General features: G+C 48.1%; 1 protein-coding gene across 1 annotated transcript in view; it reads left to right on the top strand.

Moving 5' to 3' along the window:
• Positions 1–12,548, top strand: part of HEG1 (heart development protein with EGF like domains 1) — an 89,495-nt gene that overhangs the window by 18,296 nt on the left and 58,651 nt on the right. Inside the window, exons 2-3 of the mRNA XM_062209157.1 lie at positions 8,135–8,431; positions 9,109–9,402. Of these exons, the coding sequence (XP_062065141.1) occupies positions 8,135–8,431; positions 9,109–9,402 (591 nt within the window). The remainder of the gene's footprint in view (positions 1–8,134; positions 8,432–9,108; positions 9,403–12,548) is intronic.

Raw genomic sequence — 12,548 nt, 5'->3', positions numbered from 1 at the left:
ATCCCAGCAGTGTCTTAACTATTGCTCCAGGTGCCCGCCCCTGCTCTGTCCTTTAAGGGTCTGTTGGTTCATAATGTACTTAACCAACTCCATGTTGCAGATATTTGGGTTTCTCATTTTCTGTATTGTAAACATTGTTACGGTAAACTTCCTTATACCTAAAATTTTGTGTGCTTCCTTACTGATTTCAAGCAATGAAATTCCCGGGTCAAAATATATGCCTTTTTATAAAGGCTTTTGTTTTATAAAGGCTTTTGCAGTAGATTGCTAAGTTCCTTACAAGAATGATTGCCAATTACATTTTGTCAACATTGCATGAAAATGTCCATTTTCTGTGCCTGAAATGACATTAGATACTACTTTAAAATCTTGGCAAACTTGATAGGCAAAAGTAAATAGAAATTTTAAGAAGTTTTTTTATAGATTGGGTTTGTGTTTCTTTGCTTTCCAACAGCACTGTCATGTATTTATTTTCCACTTGTGTTTCTTTTTGTGGATTGCACATTCATGTGGTCTGTGAGATGTACATATATCTTCGGGGTTTGAAAAAGTTGTGTATTAAGGATGCTAAACATTTTAAAACAAAGATTTTACTTATTTGAAAGGCAGAGTGATACTGAGAGAGGGGGAGACAAACAGTGAGATCTTCCATCCATTGGTTCATTCCCCAAATGACTGCAACGGCCAGGGCTGGGTCAGGCCAAACCTGTGAGCCAGAAACTCTGTCCAGATCTTCCTTGTGGGTGGCAGAGACTAAGTACTTGTGCCATAATCTGCTGCTTCCCAGGAACGTTAGCAGGAGCCTGGATCAGAAGCCTTGAAGTAGCCAGGACTTGAATTGGCACTCCATTGTGGGATGCGGTCATCCCAGGCAATGGCTTAACCCACTATGCCACAGCGCCCACCCCAGAATGCTAAGCTTCTATCAGGTACATTTGCCCTGACTTGTTTTTCAACTTTTTAAAATTTTAATTTTAATTTTTATCAAACGTGTATAAAGATTACATAGATTTTATAATATTATTACAAAAACCTTGATTATCCCACCATCATAATTTTCCCCCAGATTCATTTTCTTTCAACCCTTTTAACCAACTCAATAATTTTGTTTATAATCCTAAATAGTATGCCTATATTGCTACTTACTGATTTGCTTATCTTGGTTTTAGGTAATATTTATTGATTTTTTTTTTTTTTTGACAGAGTGGATAGTGTGAGAGAGAGACAGAGAGAAAGGTCTTCCTTTTTGCAGTTGGTTCACCCTCCAATGGCCACTGCGGCCGGCATATCTCGCTGATCCGAAGCCAGGAGCCAGGTGCTTCTCCTGGTCTCCCATGCGGGTGCAGGGCCCAAGCACTTGGGCCATCCTCCACTGCCTTCCCGGGCCATAGCAGAGAGCTGGCCTGGAAGAGGGGCACCGGGATAGAATCCGGCACCCCGACCAGGACTAGAACCCGGTGTGCCAGCGCCGCAAGGCAGAGGATTAGCCTGTTAACCCACGGCACCAGCCAATTTATTGATTTCTCTGTATGGACATTTGAAATCATTCCAATTCTACCAGTTTGGAAGTGATACACGTGGCATTTCCATTCGTTTGAGTCATCTTGCAATATTTTAAATGCATTTTTAACACAACTCAAAGTAGCCTTCTCTCACAGCCCGATACTGGCCATCCCCCTCAAGACTTTGTTCTGTCTTCTTTTATTAATCCCACAAGTGAGAAATTATTCTTTTTTTTTTTGACAGGCAGAGTGGACAGTGAGAGAGAGAGAGAGACAGAGAGAAAGGTCTTCCTTTGCCGTTGGTTCACCCTCTAATGGCCGCCGCGGTAGCGCGCTGCGGCCGGCGCACCGCGCTGTTCCGATGGCAGGAGCCAGGTGCTTCTCCTGGTCTCCCATGGGGTGCAGAGCCCAAACACTTGGGCCATCCTCCACTGCACTCCCTGGCCACAGCAGAGAGCTGGCCTGGAAGAGGGGCAACCGGGACAGGATCGGTGCCCCGACCGGGACTAGAACCCGGTGTGCCGGCGCCGCAAGGCGGAGGATTAGCCTGTTGAGCCACGGCGCCGGCCAGAAATTATTCTTAAAACTTTATAAACTCAGTGTTTCTTTAGATTTATGCACACAATGATAGTTTCCTTGCTCGTCATTTCTTCTTGCATCTTATATCTGGGATTGATTTTCTTCTGTTTAAAATAAATCCTCTATAATTTTCTTTGGTGAAGGTGGCTGGTAAAACTCAATTTTGATTTCAACCGTTTTTATTTGAAAGATAATTTCAAGATGTTTTTGAATGACAGTTTTGCAGAGTATACAGTTCCATTTCTTCTTTTAGCAACTGAAAATATTTATCCATTGTCTTTTGGCTTCCATTGTTAATATTGAGAAATCAGCTGTTAGACTATTCTTTTCTATAGATAACATCATTCTTTTCCTCTGATTGCTTCTTTAAAACTTATTTATTGGGGCCGGCACTGTGGCATAGTAGGTTATGCCTCTAGCTGCAGCACCGACATCCCATATGGGTGCCAATTCTAGTCTTGGCTGCTCTTCTTCTGATCCAGCTCTCTGCTTATAGGCTGGGAAAGCAGTGGGGGATGGCCCAAGTGCTTGGGCTCCTGTACCTGTATGGGAGACCTAGAAGAAGCTCCTGGCTCCTGGCTTGTGATTAGGCTCAGCTCCAGCTCTTGCAGACATTTGGGGAGTGAACCAGTAGATGGAAGACCTTTCTCTCTGTTTCTCCCTCTCTCTGTCTATAACTCTATGTCTTTAAAAAAAAATCTTAAAATCTTTAAAAATATATGTATTTATTTTCATTTTATTTGAAAAGGCAGAGAAACAGACAGGATCTTCCATTTGCTGCTTCACTTATTAAATGCCTACAACATACATGGCTGGCCCAGGATAAAGTCAGAAGCCTGGAACTCAATCCAGGTCTCCCATGTGAGTGGCAGTAACCCAACTACTTGAGCTGTCATTGCTACCTTCAAGGGAGCACATTAGCAGGAAGCTAGAATCGGAAGCAGAGCTGGGACGTGGACCCAGGCAGCTCAGCCTGGGATATGGCTGTCCCGACTGTCACCCCAGCTGCTGCACTGAACGCCTGTCCCTCCTCTGGCTGCTTTTAGCAGCTTGTCTTTGTGGTCATCGTCAGTGTCACTGTGATATGGGTGTATTATGTTTCTTTGTTGTTTAGTCTCCTAGGGATCTGTTGGGCTTCCTTAGTCTGAGGATTCTTGCTTTTCATCAATTTTGGAGAATTCGTAGCCATTACTTCTGTGAATATTGCCACTTTTCCTTTCTCTCTCTTCTGCAGAGTTTGATGTTTACTGGTTTTTTTTTGTTTGTTTTTTTTTTTTTTATTTTTGACAGGCAGAGTGGACAGTAGAGAGAGAGACAAAGAGAAAGGTCTTCCTTTTTGCCGTTGGTTCACCCTCCAATGGCCGCCGCAGTAGGCGCGCTGCGGCCGGTGCACCGCGCTGATCCGATGGCAGGAGCCAGGGGCTTCTCCTGGTCTCCCATGGGGTGCAGGGTCCAAGGACTTGGGCCATCCTCCACTGCACTCCCTGGCCACAGCAGAGAGCTGGCCTGGAAGAGGGGCAACCGGGACAGGATTGGTGCCCCGACCGGGACTAGAACCCGGTGTGCCGGCGCCGCAAGGTGGAGGATTAGCCTAGTGAGCCGCGGCGCCGGCCTATGTTTACTGGTCTTTCTCCCAATCTCTTTTGTCTCTGAATCCATTTTTCATATTTTCTTTTTATCTAATTCTTGACGTTCTCTCATCTAACTTCTAATTCTTCATCCTCTTTTCAGCCATTTCTCATCTACTGTTGAGTTTCTTAATCTCAATTATTATATTTTTTTTCATTTCTAGAATTCCCACTCAGGTTTCTTTCAAGTAGTTTTGGCTCTATTTGTAAGTCTCTTTTCCTCGTTTCTTTGATGTAGTTGTATATAATACATTCTAGTAATCATTCTAATAATTCTAGTGTTTGAGTTCTTTGTGTTATTTGTTGACCTTGCCCTTGAATGCCTTGTTACCTATTGTATTTTGTTATTTCTGACTGTGGTTTCTTCCTCCTTAAAATTTTATCGGTAAATGATAAAAAATTAGATTGAAGATAGATGTGTAGAGAGCATTTTTGAAAAAGTTTATTTATTTGAAAGGCAGCCTTACAGACAGAGAGGGAGAGACAGAGAAAGAGAGATCTGTCATCTGCTGGTTCACTCCCCGAATGGCTGCAAAGGCCAAGGCTGGGCCAGACTGAAGCCAGGAGCTTCTTCCTGGTCTCCCACGTGGGTGCAGGGGCCCAGGCACTTGGACCATCTTGCACTGCTGTTCCAGGCACATTAGCAGGGAGCTGGATCAGAAGTGGAGCAGCCGGAACTTGAACTAACACCCACATTGGAGGCTGGTGCTGCTGGCAGTGACTTAACCTGCAATGCTACAATGCAGGCTCCCTGAGGAGAGCATTTGCATTTCTTTCTATCAGGTGTCTACCAGAAGCACACCCCCTACTATTATTAGTATGTGAATATATATGTATGGGTATGTGTGTGTGTCTGTTTGATTTATGATTGACATACTATAAAAGTGGTTGTTAGACCAAGGTATGGGACCACTTTTATTGTACATCCTCAACTGAGAGGTTCAGTCTGCACAGGTAATGTGAATTTGTGCTGCACACCCATATGAAGGCTAGTTTCATGGCTACAGACTTTGAGTGAATTTCTTTTTCCATCTAAAAACCAAGATTGCAGGGCCAGGTTTCCTTGCTCGCCCCTCTGCAGGCAGGTTTGTTTCTCTGTACCACACACCCGCAGTGTAGGCCTCTGGGGGTCCAGCTCTACACAGTGGTTTCTTTAGAGACTCCCTCTTTTCTCTCCCATCTGCTGCATCCCAGTGGCCATCAGAACAGAAGTTCAAGGTCACAGATGTTGAGCAAGTGCCCCCGGGTGGCTGCCAGCTTCAGTATTAGCTCACCACTCTGTAACTAGCTTTGGTTCCTTTTTGGCTTCAGAAGATTGGATCCTTTCCTTCCTTACGAGCTCAGCAATGCATTTAGAAATGTTTTTTAAAAAATATTTTAGTCATGGCCGGCGCTGTGGCTTAACAGGCTAATCCTCTGCCTTGCGGCGCCGGCACACCGGGTTCTAGTCCGGGTTGGGGCGCCGGATTCTATCCCAGTGCCCCTCTTCCAGGCCAGCTCTCTGCTATGGCCTGGGAAGGCAGTGGAGGATGGCCCAAGTGCTTGGGCCCTGCACCCGCATGGGAGACCAGGAGAAGCGCCTGGCTCCTGGCTTTGGATCAGCGAGATGCGCCGGCCGCAGCGGCCATTGGAGGGTGAACCAACAGCAAAAGGAAGACCTTTCTCTCTGTCTCTCTCTCACTGTCCACTCTGCCTGTCCAAAAAAAAAAAAAAAAAATTTTAGTCAGCACTTTTAGTTGCTGTTGAGGATAGAGCGGGGTCATGGTCTGCCTGTCTGTTTTTGTTTCTAGTTCCTTTCTCCTCTTCCGTTCACCTTCCAGGGAGAGAGCGTGGCTCAGTGAGAGGCATGTGCTACCTGCAGGCAACCATTCTTTTTCTCTTGGGAGCTTCACTGGGACTCCACTAGCTGTCTGGAGTCTGGAACTTCTACTGCTGTTCCCTGAAGAAGGGTACATTGGTGCCAGCCCTCAGTGGCCGATCTCACACTTGTCTTGGGGCCCTGAGACAGCTAAGTTCAGTATCTTCACATTGGAAGCTTGGCGCCTTGGGTTCCAAGTCCCTTTTCCCTCCCTGTAATTGCTTGTTTCTGACTCCCTTTGACAATAATGTCTCTCATGGTGCTCAGTTAATTAAGAGGATAGAGAAAGTACCCTGGGTCCCTGTCGCCTCCTCCCAGTAGGCCAGCTTGCTTGCAGCCCAGGTAGAAAGAACAAAAGGAGCGTGCCCTCTAGGTCACTGCTGTCCCCAATCCCAGGGTCTCAAGCCCAACCTGCATACCACTTCCGGGCTGCCCCTTGGCATCCTGGTTCTAGCTGAGTGTGGGCCTTGCCTGCCCTACACTGGGCCCCAGAGGAGCCCACGTGCCTGGGTGGCTGACTCCCCCCAGGAAGCCTCTGTTAATTGTCAGCTACCGCAAACAGAATAGAAGGCACCAATGCAGTCATTCTCAAAGGATCTGGGGAAGGAAATGGTTCCCTTAGGAAGGCTGGCCAGAGTCTCCTGTAGGAGTTATCATAATCACCACCAGCCAACCCCAGGGACAGGAGCACTGTGTCGGGTGGGAGTGGCCGGGGGTGGGACAGGTGGAGGACCGCTGACCTGGAGCTGCACGCACGGGTATGGTTGCTGAGCTCTTGACAAAGGTGACTTGTGAGATAGTCACTGGGTTTTAAAGCTTGAATACCAAAAATGGGAAACCAAATAGTCAAATAAATAAATACCCAAAATAAATATGTTGATATTTTTATACCAATTGCATATTGAAAGGTAATAATTTGGGATACATCAAATGAAACACAATATGCAAATTAATTTCACCTTTTTTAGTTTTGATATCAACCAGCCTTTTTTTTTTATTTTTTAATTTATTTGACAGAGTTAGACAGTGAGAGAGTGAGAGAGAGAGAGAGAGAGAAAGTTCTTCCTTCCATTGGTTCACCCCCCAAATGGCCACAACAGCTAGAGCTGCGCCGATCCGAAGCCAGGAGCCAGATGCTACTTCCTGGTCTCCCATGTGGGCGCTGGGGCCCAAACACTTGGGCCATCCTCTACTGCCTTCCTGGGCCACAGCAGAGAGCTGGACTGGAAGAGGAGCAACTGGGACTAGAACCTGGTGCCCATATGGGATGCCGGCGCCACAGGTGGAGGATTAACCAAGTGAGCCACAGCGCCGGCCCTTCAACCAGCCTTATTAATAATTTTAATATTAATAATCCAGTGGGTTCTTGCCATCTATTCAGATAAGAATTCTGAATATTGGCTCAAAATAGACCAGGCTGCATGGTAAGTTTTAAGTGTTTTATTCAGTGAAAGAAGTGCGCAGGAAAGTGAGGGCTTTAATTAGGGGAGAAAGAGGTCTAGAAGCTAAGTTGGGTCCATACCAGGCAGAGAGCAGGCCAGGAGGCACATGGAGCAAGCGTATGGTTATGAGCAGCCACAGGCAGCTTAGCGCGGGCAGCGAAGCAGAAGCAGAGAGCAGTCTTGTATATGCTTTCCAAAGAGGCGTGGTTACATAGTCTGGCCAGGTGGGTGTTCAGGGGAGATCAGGTAGGGGCATGAGATCACGAAAAGGGGCAGGACGAAGGCGTGGTCTCCAGCTTCCAAATCTAATCAATTCGATCCTATCTGCCTGCCTATATCAGTTTCAAAATGTGACCACTAGAAAATTTTAAGTTACTTTTGTGGATTGTGTTTCTGGCTCGCCTGATCTTTTGGGCAGGTAGGGGCCTACAAGAGAGCTTGTTTGCCACTGTGTGCCAGCCCCGCCAGCACACGCTTGCTGTCAGTGTTTAGGTGCAGACTGTAGGCTCGGCCTGCCTGCTGCCTCAGCTTGTTGAATGCTTTCTTCTCACTGCCTGACCCATCGGGATAGAAGTGACTTCATCCCCACAGCAGTTTTCAGCAGTGTCCACAGGCCCTGCCTCTAAGCAGGAGAAATAGTCCCATATGGGAAACATGCAAGTGGTGTTTTCAAGGAGCCAGGTAAAATCAGCAGTGCACAAGGTCTGTTCATGGACCCTTTTTAACTTTTAGTGTTAGAAAGCAGCAGGTTTGGGGCTAGCGCTGTGCCGTAGCAGGTAAAGCCACCGCCTGCAGTGCCTGCATCCCATATGGGTGCCAGTTCTAGTCCCGGCCGCTCCACTTCCGATCCAGCTCTCTGCTATGACCTGGGAAAGCAGTAGAAGATGGCCCAAGTCCTTGGGCCCCTGAACCTGCGTGGGAGACCCGGAGGAAGCTCCTGGCTCCTGGCTTCAGATTGGTACAGCTCCAGCCATTGTGGCCATCTGGGGAGTGAACCAGCGGATGGAAGACACTTCTCTCTCTCTCTCTCTGCCTCTCCTCTCTCTGTGTAACTCTGCCTTTCAAATAAATAAATCTAAAAAAAAAGAAAGCAGTTCTCACCCATGCATTTTCTTACTGTTGCAGTGGCTGTAAGGCACCCCTGGGCAGAGAGTAGTGCTGAACCCCGCATAGGAAACCTCACTTCTTACCGCCATCCAGAGGACTTTGCAACAGTGGCTTCCGGAGCAGGAGGGATGGGCCAGGCTTCCAGGAAGAGCCATGCAGCACCTTCAGGAGCTCCGGAAAGCCCCACTCTTCTAACCGAAGCAGCGGATGCTGGGGGAAGGCGCCACTCCTCCGGGGGGACAGATTTCCCCGTTTCTCCTGCTGGGCACCCGCCTGACACTGCAACAGCTCTGACTTCCCAGGGCAACACTTCCGGTGAGTCTGTGCTGACGGACACTCACTTCATTCACCTGTGTCCAGTCCTGGACAGCAGATGGCCACCACCTGCCACCCCCCACCCCCACCGTTGCGCCCATCCAGGGCCCCTGGGCTGGGGTGGAGCAGACCTGTGACTCAGGGCCCTGTCTGGGATGCTTTGAAATGCAGGATGGGGAGTGGGGCAGATTTGTTGAGTGGCCTGGCTGATCCCATGGCATCCATATTCCATGGCCAGCCTGGATCCAAACCTCACCCCTCCTCCGGGGATCCTTTGGCATGATTTGTGGTCTTTCTGTAGGGGCTCATTTTTCATATACGAAGAATCACTCCTATTTTCTTGTCCTCGATACAAGCGAAGATCAGAAAGTTGTGGAAAATATAGTAAAAGATAAGTTTGTGTTGGTGCAAAAAGTTATTGAGCTCCTTGCTTAGTTTTTTTTTTTTTTTTAATATAAAATGCATTTTTCACAAACTTTTTGAGGACGCTCTAGGCATGGATTTAAAATTTTTACACCAAGATAAACTTACCTAAACTCATCTTTTTAGTCCCACTCCCCAAGAACTGTCTGGAGCACCCTCGTGTTCTATCCGAGTCGGAGCTGAGCCCCCTGGGAGGTTACCAGGACACCGGGAAGTCAGCAAGTGGAAGTGTAACCGCTGCTGTCTGTTTGCAGCCTGGGAGGGGCCTCCCCTGCCAGCCAGCAGCCCAGGGTTGGCAGCAAGCCCTGCCCCTTCTCGCATGGAGCATGGAACATCGCAGGGCCCACGGGAGACGCGGAGGAGGCTCCCAGAAGCAGCAACTGCGCACACCCAAGTGGCCGCCTCAGGGGTTTCCAGCCAGTCCTCTCTTCCTGCTGCGGAGACAGGAGAGTCCACCACACTGTCCAGGAAGAACAGTTCCTCGGGCCTGGGGCTCTCGCATTTCTCCAGGACGCCGGCTTCCTCTCCTCCCTCACACCTGCCCTCATGTGAGTACTCCTGTCCCTTGTTCCCCACGACAGCATCTTCAAAAAACACAGAAACGGATGGGGCCAGCGCTGCGGCTCAATAGGCTAATCCTCCACCTGCGGCGCCGGCACACCGGGTTCTAGTCCCGGTCAGGGCGCCGGATTCTGTCCCAGTTGCTCCTCTTCCAGTCTAGCTCTCTGCTGTGGCCCAGGAAGGCAGTGGAGGATGGCCCAAGTCCTTGGGCCCTGCACCCCATGGGAGACCAGGAGAAGTACCTGGAACCTGGCTTTGGATTAGCACAGCGTGCTGGCTGCAGCAGCCATTGTGGGGTGAACCAACGGAAAAGGAAGACCTTTCTCTCTCACTGTCCACTGTGCCTGTCAAAAAAAAAAAAAAAAAGAAAAGAAAAAGAAAGAAACGGATGGGCCAAGGAGAAAGGACATTAAGGAAAAATTCATTTCTTCTAGTGCCAAGTATTTGGAGTAGAATACAGCAGACACAGTTTATCTCAGTGTTAAAATTCCTGTTTAGGGGCTGGCATTGTGGTACAGTGGGTTAAGCTGCACCTGCAGCACCAGCATCCCATATGGGTGCTGGTTCATGTCCCGGCTGCTCCTCTTCTGGTCCGGCTTCCTACTTAAGGCCTGGGAAAGTAGTGGCAGATGACCCAAGTACCTGGGCTGCTGCACCCACATGAGAGACCCAGATGAATCTCCTGGCTCTAGCCTGGCCCACCCTTGGCCACTGTAGCCTTTTGGGGACTGAACCAGCAGATGGAAGATCTCTCTCTGTCTCTTTGTCTCTCCCTCTCTCTCTGTATCTCTGCCTTTCAATTAATCTTTTAAAAAAAGAATTCATGTTTAAAGTTTGTTTTACCTGTATAAGGAGAAAAATAATGGTGGGGCTGGTGCCTAAGCTAGGCCTTTCTGCTCACCACCTCCTGCGTCTCCCCTCCTTCCCATACACACAACAAAGACTCAGTGTTGCTGTGCGTTCTTACACAAGAGGCCACGCGCTAGGGTGCATGAAATAGTGAGCATTGTGCCATTCGATGAGGAGTTAGATTTTTATTCATTCGTTATTGTAAACACATTTCTTTCAATGGCAAGGAAAATACAGGTATGGTTTTTCCAGGCACTTGGTTGAAAGAGTGCGCGCCCCTCTCCCTGCCGTTTCTGTTCTGCTCATCAGTGTCGCCTCTGCTCGGGGATCCACTTACCTGAGCCTTTCTCAATCTCCGTCCTCCGTGCTGTATCCCTTGTCATGCCAGGTCACTGCCTGTGGCCCGGAGACGCTGTAAACCTTCAGGACACAGCTGTGCCTGAACTTCTGTTAGGTTCCCTGCTGCCCCAGACCAGAGTCGGCAGGAAATGGAGACCAGGAGCCCATGCTGTGGTATAGCAGGTTAATCCACTCCCTGTGATGCTGGCATCCCATATGGGAGCCAGTTCGAGTCCTGGCTGCTCCATTTCTGATCTAGCTCCCTGCTAATGTGCCTGGGAAAGCAGTGGAAGAGGGAACAACACAAGTGCTTCAGCCTCTGTGTACAAGCGAGGGATGGATGAAGTTCCTGGCTTTTGACTTTGGCCTGGCCCAACCCTGGCTGTCATGGCCATTTGGGAAGTGAACCAGCAGATAGATCTCTCTCTTTCTCTCTCTGTTACTGCCTTTCAAAAAATCTAAAAAAAAAAAAAAAAAAAGAAGAAGAAGAAGAAGAAGAAGAAGAAAGAAAGAAAGAAAAAAAAAAGGAGAAAAGAAATGGAGACCAGCACATGCCTAAACCCCTTCACAGGGCCCATCCCGCCATGGGCCAAAGAGAATGTTGGTGCCTCTGCCCATCTTTTCTATCTGAGTTTGTTTTCACAGTCTGTGTGTGCTGCCCGTGTTTTTATCCTCAAGCTGTAAGAAGAAAGATGGAGAAGGGCAGGAATATTCTTAGGAAATAGAGGTTAGATTTCTTCAGCAATTGCCATTTGAGAGATTTTATAGGTCAGGGGTTTTTAGAAGTACTTCGCAAGACTAGGAGTCTAGGTTTATGTCATCAAAGCGAAGGCTGAAGCCAGAGGGCCTTTCTGTAAGGCCCATTTAAAACAACCATTCCTCTTCCATACTCTGTGTACAGTGTTCTGCTGACGGGGTATTATTATGATTCATGTTTTTAGGAGATTGCCTTTTAAGATCATTCATAAATACTGGTTGAGCTGGGTAAAAGCTATGAAGCCTGGCGGCCTCCAAGTTCTGGGGCTCCGTGATTTACAAGCGGCTTCACTCAATGGTAGAAAGGCAGCATTTTCTGTGAAGCTGCACGTGGAGTCTAAGCAGGGTCATTTACCGTTTGTGGCTTACATCAGCCACCGCCATGGGACATTTGAAAGGCAACGTGTCCAGCCATACTAGACTTGACCCTGTGGTCACCTGCTCTTTTCTTTTTTAAATCTATTTATTTGAAAGGTAGAGTTACAGTTAGAAAGAGGGAGAGACAGAGAGAAAGGTCTTCTCTTTACTGGTTCACTCCCCAAATGGCCACCATGCTTGTAGCTGGGCTGATCCGAAGCCAGGAGCCAGGGCCTTTTTCCGGGTCTCCCACGTGGGTGCAGGGGCCCAAGCACTAGGGCCATCTTCTACTGCTTTTCCAAATGCATTAGCAGGGAGCTGGACTGGAAGAGGAGCGTCTGGGATGCGAACCAGCTTCCAAATGGTATGCCAGTGCCATGGACGGAGGCTTAACCTACTACACCACAGCGTCGGCCCCTGTACTTTTCAACACGAAAAAAATATATAAATAATTGGCCCTAAAAATTCTTTGAGTTTTTGTCCTTCTTAGAAGCTTATACTTTGAATGTTGGGAGACTTCCACCACGCATTTTTCCGTCTGTGAACTGGGCATTCTGTTCTAGGTAAAGTCCCACCCCACTTTCAGAGATTAGAGAAGGCATTGGGTGCTGTTAAGCTGGTGTATCCCCTGGCGTCTAGGAACGTTTGAATCCGGCCTGCCAGCCCCTCTTCTTCCCTTGAGAATGTTGAGGAACGTGTACAAGAGCCTAAAACCAAATGAGAAACAAGATGCCTCCTTATTTTTAAAGCTGGTTTAGCACCTGCCAGCTCAGCAGAGCTCTGGATACCTCCTACCCCGACCTGGAACGGAAATCTTGGGATTTGATTGCCC

This window comes from Lepus europaeus, chromosome 2 (genome assembly GCF_033115175.1).
Source record: "Lepus europaeus isolate LE1 chromosome 2, mLepTim1.pri, whole genome shotgun sequence".
Classification (NCBI taxonomy): domain Eukaryota; kingdom Metazoa; phylum Chordata; class Mammalia; order Lagomorpha; family Leporidae; genus Lepus; species Lepus europaeus.
This window is presented reverse-complemented; position numbering and strand designations above follow the sequence as displayed.